The sequence below is a fragment of the Mus pahari genome, chromosome 16 (assembly GCF_900095145.1).
Source record: "Mus pahari chromosome 16, PAHARI_EIJ_v1.1, whole genome shotgun sequence".
Classification (NCBI taxonomy): Eukaryota; Metazoa; Chordata; class Mammalia; order Rodentia; family Muridae; genus Mus; species Mus pahari.
Window position 1 is genome coordinate 49,955,040 of NC_034605.1, and position 18,195 is coordinate 49,973,234.

Sequence of the window (18,195 nt, forward strand, 5' to 3'; positions counted from 1 at the left end):
TTGTAAGCTTTAAGTCAGCTGTAACCACTTGCCCAGCACTACATGCCCAGTGCTACATGCCCAGCACTCTGGTCCTCAGTGCTTCAGCAGTACACATGCCATCTATGGGAGCTGGGAAGGTTCAAACCCTCACATTGTTTCAAAACGTTTTTCTCGGACAGGTGCAAAGTATAGATTATACTGGAGATGAAGTGCAGGTTACCACGACAGACGGTATGGGGCATTCTGCACAAAAGGTAGGTGCTGAGATCCTCCTGTGGTGGAGCACTGTACTGCCGAGGGCCTGCAGGCAAGAGAACAGTCTTTCCCATCAAGCTTTTGGCCTTGGCCTTCTGCCTAGAGACTCAGTGGTTTCTAGTGAAGTAGGCCTATCCAGTAGCTGTGTGTAGCTCGTAAATATGAAATAGGCACCATCTAAGCACGTGACAGATGGAATCCTGTGTTCCTTAAAGTGGGTCCTGTGTACATTGGTCCTAATAATTGGATAAGAACATTCCCAGGGCTGGAGATGGAACTCAAGTGTGAGGTCCTAGGTACCATCCTCATTTCTTCCTCCCAAAAGTGCCTTGGACAGATGGGTTTGGCAAGTGCCGCACCACAGCCCTCCTAGGGCTGAAAGGGCTCAGTGAGGTTGTACTTTGAAAGGACCTGTTACTTCAAGTCTGTACTGTATTTCTGGTTTTGTTTGTTTGTTTTTTAAACCATGGAACCCTTTTCAAAATCAAGTTTCGCCTTGAAACTGTACCTCACATAGCTTATGTACTTTGATGTACCATGGACTTTTGGTAATCGGCTGTTAGGTAGATGGTGCGATGTGCAGGTCTAGCTCCTGAAATCACGGTGTGATGCCTGTACTGGACTATAAAGGCAGCTGCTTGGGGCAGAGAGATTTAATCATCCCTGAAGTCAGGCTTGGTTATTTCTGGGGATGAGGTAATGACAAAGAGGTCTCTCTGATGGACTGGCTGGGCCACCTGTTAGCAGATTAGTTTTGCTCTCTGACACCTTTTCACAGTCCTGAATATTCATGAATATTCATACAGAAAGGATTGCATATCACACTGGGAAGACAGGCCTAGAGATGCTTGGGGTTGTCCTGGCTGGCTGGGAGACCTTGCAGTGGTCCCAGCACCCTGCATTCTCATTGGATATGGCTGGGCACGGTTTTTCAAGCCTCTTGTGATTCTCTGCAGCTTGCACTGGGCGGTATTGCCACTGTGAGCTCCTACTATAAGGCTCTTCTTAAGGCTAGCATTTCAAGTACCACCTTTTAAAATCACAACTCTGCTGGCCGTTTGACCGAGGGAAGTCTGTCTGCCTACGTCTTGGTGTCTAGGATAAAATGCTATTTGTACTTCCCTGCCAGGTCACTCTGCTAATGTTGGCTAGACAAATGGCACTCCTGAGCCTTGTATCTAGGCCTTTCAGCTGAATCAGGACATAGCTACAAACTAACCAAGTATTTTTATTAGGTGGCTAGCACTCATCTTATCACAGTTTGTGTTGGATGTCTTCTCCAGGATGTGAGCGAAAGCTTTCCAGCCCAGCTGGGGAGGTAGAAACCTATGACAGACTGAACTTGCTCTCAGCTGCTTCTGCAGAGAAGGAGCCTCGTTGTCCGCCAGGGTGTTTATACCGCGGGACTAGGGGCTTACTCAAGCACTTGTACTTTGGAGGTTTAACTTCTTTCTTTGGAGTTGAGTCGGCTGTTGTTAATGACTGCCTTGGTCATGTGGATGCCACCACATGTGAACAATTGTAAACTTTAGGAGAGAAGACGATTTATACTTTGAGACTTTGGAGCATCAGAAAACAGCGACAAAATTTCCAGAACTCTGGGCTTGCTTCGCTTCTGGAATTGGTGGTTAAACCAGACATACGAAGGAAGTACTTGAAGATGAGAGTAGATAGGACGTTTTAGAGTTGAGCTGCATCCCACCTGCATTCTGTGTGTCATCTAGTCCTGAGATACTGAAAGGCAGACAGATTTCCCTCCTTCCCTCTCCCCACAGAGCTCCCTTGCCACTGCGGTTTTCCCAAGCAGTTGTACACACATCTGGGAAGTGTGCCCGCCTGGCTTTGCCTCACTGCTACTGCCTCTGCTGACAACACAGTGGTCAAGGCCCTGCTTCTGCTGCAGCGGGGATAGCAGAGGTCCCAGGGAGCCAAGGGGCAAGGCAGGAGTTACCTGTTCTGCTGGGGCAAGTCTTTGTACATGTGGGGTGATTCTGGTGATGAGAGTAGTAATAACTTCTTGATTGAGCCATGGTTCTGGAACTAGAACTTTCTGAACATTAAGGTGAGACACAACAGTATCCTTGATGGCTTGGTTTTATTATGTGGCCTCATGAATCCTTTCCCCCACAGTGCCCATAGGTCATTTTGTAGCTTTGGCTGGCTTTAACCATCTAAGTGCTAGTATTATAGGCCTGTGCTGCCACAACCAGCTGAGTCTTAAAAGAGTTCAGTTTGACCTTTAGAACCACTTGGAACCCCTTGTAGTAAAGTCCTTTCTGCTTTAAATGTTCTCATGTGGTTCTGTTGTTATAACCCCAGTAACTTATGATGTGATTTATCAGTTTTGGAGCATATCATTGCCTCCTAGTTTTAAGTATTAGTCTGAGTCTGAGATTAGTAAGGCGGGCATTTCCTTTATGCTATAGGCCATTGACAGGGATGGTCTTGAAGGACAGAACAAGCCCTGATGATAATGTCAGGCCCTCCTTCCCTGTCTGTCTTCAGTTTTTGCAGACAAGATCTCACTGTATATCTGATTGACCTGGAACTTGTGATGTAGCCCAGGCTGGCAGGATCGTCTTGTCTCCATCTCTGCGGTGCTGGGATCACAAATGTTTACCACCATGCTTGGCTGGGCATTTCCACACATAGCACTGCTTTTCAGAGCTGAAGTCTGCTACCCTCCTGACCCAGCACTTTATTAGCCACCAGGAAGGGTCTGTATGTGCATTCCTGTGCAGATCCTACGTCCACGTACCCAGGCACTCTTTTGCATTGAACACCCTGCGTGATCCCACAGACCATGAGTGAATTGCTGACAGTTTTACAATTGCAAGCAGAGAAGGGAGAGAATGCTCGGGCTGAGAAGTGTGAGTAATTCCTGCTGTTGTGTGTGTTACCTGTTCATTGTTTCCCACAGGTGTTAGTCACTGTGCCATTGGCCATACTACAGAGAGGTGCCATCCAGTTTAATCCACCATTGTCAGAGAAGAAGATGAAAGCCATCAACAGCTTGGGTGCAGGCATCATTGAAAAGGTGACCTAAGTTTTCCCTTAGCCTCAGAATTCAGGGGTCAGTGCTGGCTGAAAGTTTTGTTTGGATAAGGACCTGTTGTACAATTAGGCCAACAAAAGGGGGCAAGAATAAAACAGTGTACTCTATACATGTATGAGCTGTCAGATATCCAATCCAATCCACTTAAAAAATGGGGAAAAGAGATATTAAGAGAAAGTTCAGCCCTATTTTTTAAAAATTCTGATGTAATTTGGATTTAAAAAGGCCAGCTAGATTCTATTTTGACTTTTAGGAGCTCCTAATCAGTTCTCTCTCACCCTCAGAGAGCGCCTCATGGACTCTAGACTGCTTTCAGACTATGTCGCCTAGGGGTAGATTGGAAGTCCTCATTTTCCTACCTCCACTCCTGCCTATCTATCGTGCCCAGCAGGGGCATGAGTCTGCTTAGCTGAGTCCGGCTTCGCTAAGGCGCTCCTTAGTTTGTTCTGCTCCCATGGCCGTCCTCCCTCCCTTGGGCCCAGGAAGCCCCGTGGTTTGTTCCTCCAGCCTCTGTGGTCTCCTTTAGCAATGCCACAGGTACCGGAAAGTCTCTAGAGTGGCATGGAGTTTGTGGGTAAGCAAGAAGCTCCAAGAACTACTCAGGTGGGAAGCACAGGCAGTTCTGAACCAGGCGGGTTGTTTGAGTAGACACACAGGGTAGGTTGTATTGAGAGATGGTCTGTGACTGAAAAGTGTGTGCTTGGCCATTTCTCTGCTTGCTTTCCAGATTGCCTTGCAGTTTCCATATAGATTTTGGGACAGTAAAGTCCAAGGGGCTGACTTTTTTGGCCATGTTCCTCCCAGTGCCAGCCAACGAGGGCTCTTCGCCGTATTCTATGACATGGACTCCCAGGTAAAATTCTGTGGTGTGGTTTGAGTTCCCTTCTTGAAGGTTAGGGGTGGCTGTTACGTGCCATGCTCAGGAGGGAATGAAGATTGTGTCAGTCCATGGTATGTAGGGAAAATGCCTTGACTAGTGCATTTCCTACGGAGGAGTCCTAGTTCTTACCCGGCCTTCGCAGAAGTGCCAGTTCTGTCCTGGGGTAAGACTCAAAGCTCCAGAAAGCTTAGTTCAGGTTGAAAGTGAATTGCTCAGGTACGGTCAGCAAGAGTGGACCAAACTTCTTAACTATTGTCTCTACTGAGCTAGAAGGCTGGATACAGGAGGTTCAGGTGAGGACTGATTGGGGTTAGCTGTGTGAGAGAGGTGGAGGGGCCCCGGAAGTAGAAAGCCGTGAGAATCTGCCCTGCAGCTGTTCCCCCAACAGAGGAACTTGGCCGATATTTTCTACTCTTTCTTGCATTGGGGAAATGTTAAGGGGGTCTCATGTGGAAGCTATGGGAAGGTTTAATTAATCCTGCAGATTTTTCTCCATCTCTCTGTTGCTTCTCACACAATGTCATAAATAGCCAAGGGAGGGAACCTTGACTTTGACATGTTATTTCATGAGTGTTTCCTTCTTTCCAGAAGAGGGCGGTAGAGGGTGTGGGAGGGTGAGTAGTGCGCATGTGGAGAACTGATGGGGACAGAAGTAAAGAGAAAGGACAGTGGAATGGAGTGAAATGAGCTTAGGAGAACGAGGCCCTTCTCTGTGGAACTGGGCGTTTAGAGCAAGTGTCCTGTGCTTTTCCCTGTGTGCTTGCAAAAGCAGCAGAGTGTGCTGATGTCGGTGATCACAGGGGAGGCAGTGGCGTCCCTCAGGACCATGGACGACAAGCAGGTGCTGCAGCAGTGCATGGGCATCCTTCGGGAGCTATTCAAGGAGCAGGTGAGGCTGGAAGCCATCTGCATTGGGGAACACAAAGGGACCAAGGCAGGAGGCCACATGGTTCTTCCTCAAAGTTTCCCTATCTCCATGGCCAAATGCCGCAGCTCAGGTGCTGAGACTTAGTTCTGCCAATTCAAGGTATCTAGAGTTGGTCTCTATAGAAGTCTATATCAAGTTGTAGATACTTGATATCCTTGAATGCTTTTCCTTCTGTAGTCTAAAGACATGCATGGTCACACTGAATTAGGCCTTCCCTACCATCCCCACTGTAATTAAGTTACCCATTAAAGACTCACGTCTCCAAATTCTGTTCTGATGGATTAGGACTTGAACTTGGGTCTTTTGGGGGGGGCTATGACTGTCATCACCTTCTCTTCCTCCTCCCTCCCTTCCCTCCTCCTCCTCACTTACACTTATTTCCCTTTCCTAAGACTGTAAAAGGACCTTTAAAATATATATATATATATGTATATATGAATAATTCCTGTGTTTGCCCAAGACATTTTAACAGTTCTGACTACAACATTCTTTAAAAAAATATCTATGTATATAAATTAGCGTGTGAATGCATTCACTCACTCACACACACAGAGGGAGGGAGGGAGGAAGGAGGGAGGGGAGAGGAGATAACTTCCTTCTACTCTGAGTTCCAGAAATCACTTAGGTCATCAGGCTTTGGCAGGAGTGCCCTTCCCTGCTGAGCTTTCTTACTGGGCAGCCACTAAACATTCCTTTTAAAGAGAGATGCCTTCTAAAAATTTCTAGAGCACCACATATACAAGTGTCTCCTACAAGGGGCTCAAAAAAGTCCCTTATTTCCCATCCTTTGGAGATCTGGAAGTAGCTCTGACCTGTCTTCTTCTAAGAGTAGAAATAGAAGCAAAATAGCTCGAAAGCTAAATCTATTTCAAAGACTCAGCTCCTGGGGAACTCTTTGTAAAAGGGGATCTAACTAGGTAGTCTCCTCAGCTTGGGTTTTACCCGGACTTTTAATTATTTGGAACTATTGTTTATAGGGAAGCATTTCTCATGTTAAAACTTGCCAAAGGCCTACAGACAAAGTTAAGTTTAGTGACTAAAATCTATCCTTTTACTGTGGTCTTGTGGAAGACTTCTGAAAATTCCAAATGGCAATGTTGTGATATACCACCCTCCCTTCTGCCCTGGGCCAGATTCTGCTCAACCTTCTGTTTACATGAGCCAGGCCATGGGTACCGTCTGCCATTGGTAGTGATTTATTGTACAGAATGTGTCTTTGACAGGTGAAACACAGAAGGAAAGGGATCAAGTGTGGCTGGAGAAGGGAAAGAGTTCATGGGTAAGAGGGACGGGACGCACTGCTGCTCAGGAACCTAACAGTGAGCAGAGGCCTACGAGGGCAAGATGCTTGTTTCTCATTGGGTTGTGGGTTAGCCACGGTCCTTTTTAATAATTTGTCGTTTGTTTGCACATAAGGAGATCCCAGATCCCACCAAGTATTTTGTCACACGGTGGAGCACAGAGCCATGGATCCAGATGGCATATAGTTTCGTGAAGACCTTTGGAAGTGGCGAGGCCTACGACATTATTGCTGAAGAAATACAAGGAACTGTCTTTTTTGCTGGTGAGGTACATATCTTGACACCAAGCCCAATTCTACTTATTACAGTTAAAATGGTATCAGCTGTCTTAAAACCCAAATCAGGTATGTTTAAAGGCACTGTGACAGTAAATGGCAGAAGCCCTCTCCATTCTGAAAGCTACCACCAATTTTTAAATTGTACATTTTTTTTTTTTTTTTTTTTTTTTTGAGACAGGGTTTCTCTGTGTAGCCCTGGCTGACCTGGAACTCACTTTGTAGACCAGGCTGGCCTTGAACTCAGAAATCCGCCTGCCTCTGCCTCCCCAGTGCTGGGATTAAAGGCGTGCGCCACCACGCCCAGCTTGCACCATTCTTTTCAATGCAACTATTTTACTTAGTTGGTATCAGTGCTCTCATAAGATCAGCTCCCGCTCACTCTGTAGTCCAGGCTGGATTTTAACAATCCTCCTGCCCCAGACTCTGGAAAGAGATTACAGGTGTGAATCAACACTTGGTTGGCATGTTTTGGACTGTACTGTACAATGTAATGTTTATTCATAGCTGGTGTCTGTCTCCCCTCACAGCATCTCCAATTCAGTTCATTCAGATCTCCCTCTCCTAACTGGCATATTAATCTGAAACCTTGGAGTCTTGCACTGCTGTTCACTGACATGACAGGAGGATCTAATGCTGACTTAACTAGTCTTTCAATCCCAGTATCTACTTCTGATCATTTCCTCCCATTAGATCTTTAGTCTTCCTTCAGCTGTTTTTCTTGTCTCTATTCTGCCTGAGAGATGCTTTAGTAACTTTTCCATTCTGAAATGAGTGTGTTCTTGGCTTTTGTTTTTGCCACTCCATTCTGACTTTGCCATTGTCTGATTAGTTATTGAGGCTTTTGAAGTGTTTTCCTTGCGGGTTGAAGCACTCTTTTGACAGCGTGAGCAGGACATCACTGCTTGGGAACATTTACTTTTTGTAGTAGCTTTGCTTCTTCAGATTTTTTGGATGTGAGAAGGCTCATTGATAATTATGAAGAGTACTTTTTAACATGATACCTAATATTTTTGTTGGGGAGATGGGCATGTTTGAGGGGTACGTGCCAGAGCTCAACCTCAAGTGCCAGTCCCCTGGAGCTTGTCCACCTTGGTTTTTTTGAGACAGGGTTTCATATGCCTGGAGCTTAAACTAGGCTAGCTGGGCAGAAAGCACATCCTAGGGAGCCATCTTCTTAAAAGTTGGGTACATGGGTGCCACTATACCAAGCTGCACTGAGTTCTGAGGATCAGATGTAGTTCCTTGTGCTTTGGAAGTACTTATCAGTGGGAGGAGGGGTAGCAGCATTTGTTACCTGGACCCAGGCTCTTTGGAAACTAGCTGCCTCTTCTGCACCTGGGCCGCCTCTACTCAAGCCCTAAAGGCTGAAATTCTTCCAGGATTCTTAGTATAGGTTTGCCTTTTGTTAGCTCCCATCCTCCCTCCCAACATCAAGGCAGCTCTATCTCAAGTCATACTATATACCTGCAGTCATACTATATAGATTATAATTTGGGATTACAGTCGTTTTATCAGAAAGTTAGGTTTTGTTGTTTACAAAAGTACGTCTTAAAGAACCAGCTGTGCAAGTGGGACATAGTGGCCATATGCTGGGCATTCGCCATTGGCTTGCTTTTAGAAGTGGCAGTTTTAGGCTGTGATGGGATTTACAGCCCTTTCTTGCTTTCTCTGGGTATTCTCATGCTGTCCTAAACACCATTTCTAAGGCTTGTGTGATCCACTTCTTCCCCACTACTTACTTTCTGGATGTTCTAGACAGTACTTACGTATTACCTACAGTACTGACTATAGTTCTTGGCATGTTGTAAAAGAAGGGAATTTGATAAGCATAACAAAAAGAAGCAGAGACTCAGGAGCTATCACGAACACACAAATCTTTTTTCAGGTGGACCAGAAAATGTTGACCTTTTGATGTCATCTAAATACTTTATACAATCTGAAAAGATTCTTTTTCTCCTTCCCACAGGCAACAAACAGGCATTTCCCACAAACTGTTACTGGGGCATATTTAAGTGGTGTACGAGAAGCAAGCAAGATTGCAGCCTTTTAAAAAGAACTTGTATGGACCTAATGTTCTATATCCCAAATGGAAGTTTGAAACATAAGTTAAACTTCAGTTCTGCAAGAGAGGGGACTCTAACTCTGTGTATAGTAAAATTGAAATGTTTCTGTGGTGATAGGAAAATGTAAACCCATTTCACTCTTCTGAAACCATTGACCCTCAAAACCCTTCCAGGCACTTATCTTTTACTGCATCTTTCCATATGTCCTGTGGGTTTCAGAAGGTGGCACAGTAGATCATTGAGACCTTGGTTCTGGCTGGGATTCCCCCCTCAGATTGGACATTCTGGTTGGCAGATTACTTTTCATATAATGTGAAACCAAGTAATCCAGCAGGAGTTACTAGCAAACTTAAGAGAAAGCCATGTGCTTTTCTGTGACAATTTATCAGTACCTTTACCAATGAGCCTTAATATTTTTACACAGCTCCAATTTTGGGCTTTCCTTAAAATTACAATTCTTTTTTGATACAACGATTTGAATTTTGAGGTGATGCTTCTAGGCTATTTTATACTACATAAATTTCTTTTCATTGAGTATTCAAAACTTAGATTCGGGAATATTTTGATATTTTAGACCTGTGCACACTCATCAGCAACACAAGACTCAATCCCCTAACAGTGAATACATGTGTGTGCAACCATCTCAATGGATACAGGATGTTTTCAAACTACAAAACCAGTTTTGAGTGGGCAGCATACTTGAAATTTAGCAAAAATCTAGTCAGACTTGAAAGTCCTTTATTTTTAAAGTTGACTTTTACAGTGTCTAATATTTTACATAGTTGTAAGTTTCCCATAGGCAGGTCCACTGGAAAACTGTACAAAGTCTCAATCATCTTGGCACATACATAGGACATTACTTTATAAGCCATATGTTAAAGTCTGAACATGGCAAAACTTACTCTTCCACTGAAAAGACTGTTTAATAAGCATGGGTTCTCAGGGTCTTTGGGATGCCTATTCTGCCAAGAAACTTCAGTTGATAGACTAGAAATATACTTTTGTTTTAAAAAGTCTTTAAACAATTCTTCTTTGAATTATATCGGTCTGCTTTTAAAAGGGAGCTACAAAGGACTTTACAGCCACTTTTTGAAATATTAGGTATTTCTGAAATTCAAAATTAGCTTAAGAAAAGATCTTATACAAAGAATGTACAGTGAAGTGTGCTTTAGACAGTCTAGACATACTCTCTCCCCTGTCAAAGTACAATACAAAGCCAATGACTACATATTTAAAAGTTCATTATTCACTGTACTTAGAGGTTATTTGTTGAGACTCATTGGTACTGATAAAGGAAGTATTCTGCTTTCAAGTGTAAGTAATTAAAATGTTTAGCATGTGTGAAGTGATAAATGCAAAATGTTAAATGGTTCAGTCCATCTAAGTTATTTAGTTTCTAGGCACTTGTGCTTTGTATGCTATTTCAAGTATAAAAGTAATTTTCTCCCATTTTGAGTGACATAGCTTCATATTGTTCTAAAGAAACTATGATACTTTGAGTTTTACTTTCCAATCTCTAAGATTTTTGTTAATGAGCAGAAGTATACTTTGATTTAATAACTACATATCATGAATAACTGGTTATGTAAAACTGCTTAATAAGTAGACTTTTGCAAATAACCCTTAATAAATGGTCATTAGCATCACTGTGTCAACCTCATTTCCAGTCCCTTAAGTTTCTTGGTCATAAGCATTTACCAACCTATTTCCTTAATATTAAGTGGTCAACATACAAAACTAATTCTGTGTCAAAAATGGTCAGTTATATGTCATAGGATAGATTGGGAGAGAAATTAACACTTAAGCAAAGATTAAATACAAGACACTTAAAACATTGATTTATTCTTTATTGCGAAGATTTATGACAAATTGCTTAAAGGCCAACATTTTTAGTCTTCATTTAATTGCTTGTTCACTCTAAGCATATTGAAGTCAAGTATGTGAAAATACCTGTTAATGCTCAAATCTGATCTATGAAGATTAAACACTCAGTTGGTACATCTAGTGTCACTTTGTCAAGCAGCATATTATAAATCGGAAAGAGGTTTTTAGGACAGTCAAAATTTAAGGGGCAGTCCATGTTTCATCACTTTAAAAATCGTGATTGACCAAAATTTAAAATCAAACAGCCTTGATTCTGTAATACTTTAATATTAACTTAATGTATGGTTTTTGATGAATACTTTCAGAGATACACACCAATTCTGGTTACACCTGATGCTTTTAATCATAATTATGAGGTAACCAGGTTTCCTGTATCTAATGTATTTATACGGTCAAAAGTTTACTACTGTCAGTTCACTTATTTATAAAGCCATGTGTGCTCACGCTTTCCCAGTTTTTGAAGCTGTGATGTGTTTATCCTCACTATAAAATTTCTATGACACTTAAAGTTAACACAACCACATTGATGACACTTTCAGAGCAAAGCAGAACTGAACAGTCATTCAGTGTCATCTCCACTGAACTCTGTTTTGTCATTGCTGCCTGGATGAACACTGACATTTAGTTACAAGTTTAAAGACACAAGAGTTTAAAAAATTGATTTGCACAAAAGAAATAAAAAAAATTATATACAACAAATTGGTTTTTAAAAATACAAAAATAACATCTGTCACTTCTGTCATGCCAACAACTTGACATATATACACATGCAGAAAGGTTCCGACTCCATCATCGGAACAGCTGTGCCCTATGATGAACAGACTGCCGCTATGTTTTCACACTGACAGAAGAAGGTGTATTCAAAATATTTTGTATACTAAATACTGCAATAGTCTTTGCATGTATAAATGCTGGTTATAATAGTTTTTGCTTTGATTAAAAGTAATGTCTTAAGCAAGCTAACATTACGTTCACTAAAATTCACAATAGTTCAGGAATCTATGACCTTACAATAAAGAAATCCAAAATGTACAACTATAAAAAGCAAGGAACGATTACTGCCATGCAAGATTTAAACTGAAAACTGCAAGAAAATGCAATTTAAAACAAGCTCAAATATACGTTAACACGCAAAAGAGTCAGCAGCAAGTTCTACCAACAATAGCCTTAAAATAAGAATACATTCTCTTTGCTGGTATGAATCAGATCTTCAAACCTGAGAACAAGCCACCTGTCCTCTTAAGAAATTAGCTGCAATGAAAAAGAAAAACACTTTACCACACACAACATACATCATAAAATCTTATTTGCAACATATTAAAGTCAACCAGATACAAAGCTACCACGTGGACTATGAACCTATCTTACTCTATGCTCAAACTTCACTAAATATATTTCCTCATCTGTATTAACTCTGGGATGTCAAATGTGATTTTTTTCACGGATACAAATACTCAAGAAAATGCAATATTTGATAAACTTTTGGTGTCTATGCCAAGTGATCAAATAGGAAAGGAAGAAATATTTACCTCTTTTACAGTTGTTTTAATGAAATCTTTCCTCTCAGTCAAATCATAAGCAGGATAATTTTCATATACCTAAAAACATAAAAGCACATTTAAAAGTCCACAATACTGTCTTTAAATTAAAAGTAAACTTTGCTATGAGTTACATGTAGATTCTAAGTGTTCTCTGGTTCATCAGACTTGTATCTGCAAATGAGACTTGATACTGTATTCAAAGCAATAAAGTCACCTGACATTCCTAGTGCTTTACAGTAGCAAAATTAGTTATTAAGTAGCAACAAAAATAATACTATGGTTGGGTATTGTAAGAAATTTAAAAGTGAGTCTTTAATCTGACCAGCTCCCAAATAATCAAGACAGAGACTGTATTTTTATTAAACAAGCTTTACGGCATAACTGAGCAGGTAAGCCATTCTAATCCTTTAATCTAGCTACTTCCCAGCCAAAATTCTGAAATGCTTGCATTATCAGATTGATCTGGCACACTCTGCTCCATGTATCTTAAGAGTGGCTCCTGGTCCTTCACCTCATGCCGAATCCTCTCTTCTCCTCTCTCTACCTCCATCCCTTGCTGGAATCAGACATCTAGCCTTATTTTTTACCAATGCTCAGCTTTTATTGACAAATTATGAGAATAAATGGGAGCATTTAGACAGCAGATACTTAGAATACTCATTACAATGCCATATCCAGATTGCAACCAGACATGGGGCAGAGAAATCAGCATTTGAATACATAGGTAATCTTTACACAGGATACACTAACATGACACAGTTGGAGGTCACCACAGCATGAGATATTGTATTAAAGGGTCTCAGCATTAGAAAGGTTGAGAGCCACTGCAGTAGAAAAAAAGGTGATGTTCTATTATTTTGGAACTCAGTGAAAAATTCTACATGCTTTGCCACAGCCTGTCAGGACTTGCCCACCCCTGTTCCCAGGTAGAAATAAAGGCCTCTGTTCTGTGGTACCGAACTCCTTCAAAGGGTTCTAACAGTTAGCACAGCTCTGCAGGAGTATGTACCCCTCTACCACACTGAATGGTCGTGACAGCTTCTCTTTCTCTCTTAACACCTGCCTATGCACAGCTTGGTATACAGTAAGGCTCAATGAATGTCTAATCAATTAAAAATCAATAAAACCATAGAATATGATTCTGTTTAAGCTAATACAAGCTAACAATGTGTCACTAAGTTTCCACACCAGGGAAATGTCTGTGTTATAAAGCATAACATTGTGATTTTATCCACTCTATATTCATAAGACTGTTTAAGACAGATGTTTGACTGGTTTATGATCGCCAAAGTTCCAGTATCCAAAAGAGAGCCTGGAAACAGTTCAATCAATAGTCTGTAAGTAAATACACAAGATGTATTAATAGTTTCAAATTAAAGAATAGATTAAAAAACACACATGCACACACGCTCACTCACTCTCCACCCAGTTACCTCTTTGCAAATCTGCTTCATTGTGACTTCTTCCAAGTTCGCATCAGCTAGTAATTTCTTCACTGTTTCCTTTAGCTCCTCATCTGTAGGTGGCTTTTTCAATTTTTTAATTAAGGGTTCATCATCAGAACTGTCTTCAGATTCAGACTCTACAAGTTAGGATACTAGGTGTGATTTTTTTTTTCCTTTTTTTTTTTGCATAACAAGGTATAAGACGGAGTTTTTAAGTTTCCAAGAGAGCATAAGCCCAATTAAAAATCATTGCTTAGTTTTAAAATTTTTGACCTTAAGATTGCATACAAAGCATGCACTCAAACTGTTTTTAGCTTTGAAAACCGGCATGCTACTATCCCCCAATGTTCTTTGAAGTTTATTATCTCATACATAAACTTAAAGCACGTACATGCGTGCACGCGCTGTACGCGGACAGCCGCCGCCATCACTTCTAATGTACCTTTTTTGGAACTCTTCTGGTTCTTCTTGGTGGTGCTGCTGTCTGCCTTCTTAACATTAGCACTCTTTACAGATTTTTTATTTTTAGCTTTCTGTTTTGCTTTCTCTTTTTTAGATGTCTTTTTTGGTGGTTGCTAGAAAGGAAAGCAAAGCAAAGCATGAGTCACTATTATCCCTCCCCTTCTTTTCTCACAGAAAACCTAGCTAGCTCAGCTTAAACATTACTAATTACCAATTGCTGAGAGGAACTATACCCTAATGTTATTTCAATGTAAGTCTACACATATGTCATCTATATTATTCCACTTAATTGAGGGTGAAAGGTAAGTACTATTTACTATATCCTACTGTCTTCCCTAACTAGAATCCAAGCTACAGGAAGACAAAGTTTTATCCCTTGTGATCACTGATAAACCCTAACTTCTAAAAGAGTGCTTAGTATACAGCAGTTGTTCAGTAAAAATTTGTGAATATGTGAGACGGGTACAGTGACGTCATTTTGTTCACAATCACATTAATACAATCAAAGATTCAAATACAGATCTGAATCCAAAACATATGCTCTTAAATACCAATCCACAGATGAGTCACAAAAGCTAAGTGCTGGACATTTGTATAAATTACGGTATCCAACTTATAGCCTTTAAGCACTCTGAAACTAAGAAGTATTAATTATTCATTTAATTAACATTCCCAAAACAAAGTATTCGACATAACAAAAAAACCCTAAGGCTGGGCACTTGGAGGTATGTTATACCTCACCTGACTTAAACCCTTTTAAAGGACATAAATACTGTGTTCAAATCTGTCCCTTAGATCAATTTCTTTCAAAAAGCTAGACTATATGCAAGTGGAATTGGTTCTTTTTTTGTTGTGCACAAACCTAAATTCACCTTGTATTAACTTGATAATAGTTTGTTGGCTAGGTACTAGCAGATCTTTCTTGGTTGGCTACTAACTACTTAAGAGGATGACTAAGTATTGGAGCTTTACCAAGCCCAGTACCAATGACTTATTTATTAGATTTCCCATGACTAACTTAAACTAAGTTTTAAAAATTAGATACCCATGTAGTTTGTATAAGCTGCAGTATGCTCTTTAAAGGGAATAAAGGCTTAGCTGTTGTAGCAATACACTTAAGACACAGAATAAAATATTCACTATCACTATTCAGTTCAAGCTAAAACATCTGGACTTGTCAGTGTAAGAAACTAAGCTACACTACCCACAATGCTGTGAATACTGAACAACAAACAACACATTTCACTGCTACTCAATCCTATTACATCAGGGAATTAAAACATTTCCAGGGCCATCTAAGATGTATTTAAACCTACTAACCGGTACAAGCTAATGTTTTTATAAGTTTAAACATCTGTGTTCATAAGAGGGTAGGGAAGGAAATGAAGCCATTTTTTAAAAAGTTTGCTTCCGGACAAACATACATCTTTCTATATTTAACAACCATCTTCCAGAAAGGATTAACATTCCACAACTTTTTAAAAAAGCCTACTGTTGATTATCAAATTTTCTAAGAGTGCAATCATACCACACAAGCAGAATAGTGTTAAGACAAACCATAGTTCGCACATGTATGTGTGTATGTATAGTTGTACTGCCTTTCATATAGTTTATCATCAATAATTGTATAGATAATATAGCTACAATGTTTCTAAGGGATTTTTATGAAATTTTAAAGTGTTAAGATCAACAAAATGGGCCATTTTTGTTGTTGTGGGCTTTTTTTTGTTTTGTTTTGTTTTGTTTTTGTTTTTTTGAGACAAGGTTTCTCTGTGTCACAGTCTTGGCTGTCCTGGAACTCGATCTAGTCTAGGATGGCCTTGAACTTGAAAAGATCTGTCTGCCTTTGCCAGGAGTGCTGAGATTAATGGTGTGCACCACCACAACCTGGCAAGCAAGTCTCTTCTTCACTTTTACTGACAGGGAGAGGGCTGGGAATGTAGGTGATCTAATTGAGAATGCAAAATTAGCAACAAAGTTAGCGTTTAAAACAAAGTTTGATTGTAAGCTCATGTTTTTATTCACTGCTGTACTGTCTTCTAAGAGGTTGTTGGGATTAATGACCTACAGACCAGGTGTGGGAATGTGAAGTAATCAAATCTCACCAATCAAATGGCTAACATGAGATGTTTAAGGCATTATGGTTAAGCTGGCTTTAGAGTATTAAGGTTCTCATAAGGATTGAGTTAGTAGAAAATTAAAATGGCATGATTAACTTGCTTTCTCAGATGTCCCGTTGGCTGGCTGGCTGGCTGGTTGTTGGTTGGTTGGTTGGTTTTACCACCTAATGCCAATAACCTATTATTTGCCTTACCTTCTGAAACTGTCCTTTCTTTCTCAACACTGAGATGTTCTAAATGCTCATCTTTTCCAGAGTTACTTGTAACTACATCTTCAGAGTAGGTGAAGTGACTCTTAACAGGTGTAGAGCTTAACTTGTACCACTTAAGTATGAGCTTGTTGGTTTACTGTTCAGTTTGTATTCCCCAAGTCATCAAGTCTAAATCAGTGTGTCACAGAAAAATTTACAACTGATTACTGAAAATAAGTGAAACCCAGGATAAACTTATAGGAATGAAGATAGTTTGTGAGCCAAGTCATATCTACCATACATAAAGTGATGAATGAAGTAAGTGTGATGATGTATCATGGTCAGCAAAGTGTTAGTTTAATAATTTACATTCTGTATTAGCCACCTTGCTTTTAAAGAATATAGCATCAAATTTTAGAAATTAGTATGCATAATAAAGAGTTTCTTAATCACAAAAGGAAGCACTTGGTAGCAATTATGGATAATACTGTTTCCCGTATGGCATAAGGCATCATTAAAAGTATTTTCATGGGCTGGAAAGATGGCTCAGTGGTTAAGAACTCTGACTGCTCTTCCAGAGGTTGGGAGTTCAATTCCCAGCAACCACACGGTGGCTTATAACCATCTGTAATGGATCAGAGGCCCTCTTCTGATGTGTGTGAAGACAGTTACAGTGTGTACTCAATATACATAAAATAGCTTTTTAAAAAGAAGTATTTTCACACAGTTGTACATTTATCCCATAAAGACAGATCAGTTCCTTTAGGGTCTTGATTTGAGTATTCCCAACAGTATTCCCATGTCAGTTTCTATACACTACACTGCAGGCTTATGACAAGATTTGATCTATGTGGAATAGTTTCTGGCTGCCCTTACTTACCTTTACTGGTCCCCAAGCAAGCAAGCTGTTTGGTTTATACTGTACAGTGACCACTTTACTTACATTCATCTCTGTACTTTTTTGAAGGACCTGGTCCATGTACTCTATAAACTAGGAGGTAGTAGAAAGTTCAAGAGGGAAAGAAAACTGCATTTTCATAACACTGCTTCCACACAATCTCATGAGCTCAAAACAAACCAAAACAAAGATTAAAACAAATTCCTTAAGTCATCATAAATGAGGATATGCAGTAGAAAAATGAGTCAACACCTTACAGCTACTAAGAAATGTGTCCTGTATTAATTTCTGAAGGAATAAAAACCACCTACCTATGTGTTCCTTTAAGCTAGGGCTAAAACTATAAAACTACAGTAACAAACCTAGTAGTGTATCACAGTTGATTTGGTATATGCTGAATACAGATCTTTTCCTATTCTAGAAAGCATTACTAGTAACAGATATGTATGTATTGACTCTTTCATCCCTTAAGTTATTTGATTACATCCTTTTTCCTCCTAATATATGGCCAACCTCTCTCTCTAAAATATACAAGGATACATATGGCTAAAGACTGTTAATGTTTTAATCTCTACTACAGAGCATAGAACTAGTACTTCTAATTGTTACATGATTAATAAAGTGAGACGTGATACTTGAGGCCTAGATAAGATTTAAAATCTTCTACCCATCTGCCATTTTGTTAGTCATCTTGCTAAGTCACATAGTCTTCTATTAGTAAAACTTAGCCAAGCCTCCTGATTTGTATCATCATCATCTTGTGGTATAATCTACATGTATAGATTGTATATCTGAGGAAGAGGAGAAGGGAAAGCACCACTGTATCAAGCCATCAAAAATACTACTGTAACCCTTGACACTAGAGAGGCTAATCAAAAATACTACTGTAACCCTTGACACTAGAGAGGCTAA

The 18,195-nt window shown here is 40.2% G+C and overlaps 2 protein-coding genes across 2 annotated transcripts in view; one reads left to right on the forward strand and one right to left on the reverse strand.

Annotated features, from left to right (window-relative positions):
- Kdm1b (lysine demethylase 1B) overlaps positions 1–10,388 on the forward strand; it is a 40,168-nt gene extending 29,780 nt beyond the window's left edge. The window contains exons 16-21 of the mRNA XM_021215405.1: positions 162–236; positions 3,158–3,274; positions 4,020–4,145; positions 4,945–5,061; positions 6,517–6,669; positions 8,646–10,388. Of these exons, the coding sequence (XP_021071064.1) occupies positions 162–236; positions 3,158–3,274; positions 4,020–4,145; positions 4,945–5,061; positions 6,517–6,669; positions 8,646–8,729 (672 nt within the window). The 3' untranslated portion in view covers positions 8,730–10,388. The remainder of the gene's footprint in view (positions 1–161; positions 237–3,157; positions 3,275–4,019; positions 4,146–4,944; positions 5,062–6,516; positions 6,670–8,645) is intronic.
- A 180-nt stretch (positions 10,389–10,568) lies between these two features.
- Dek (DEK proto-oncogene) overlaps positions 10,569–18,195 on the reverse strand; it is a 22,078-nt gene continuing 14,451 nt past the window's right edge. The window contains exons 8-11 of the mRNA XM_021215407.1: positions 14,055–14,187; positions 13,601–13,749; positions 12,156–12,224; positions 10,569–11,877 (exon numbers count right to left, since the gene is read on the reverse strand). Coding sequence (XP_021071066.1) covers positions 11,866–11,877; positions 12,156–12,224; positions 13,601–13,749; positions 14,055–14,187 — 363 coding nt within the window. The 3' untranslated portion in view covers positions 10,569–11,865. The remainder of the gene's footprint in view (positions 11,878–12,155; positions 12,225–13,600; positions 13,750–14,054; positions 14,188–18,195) is intronic.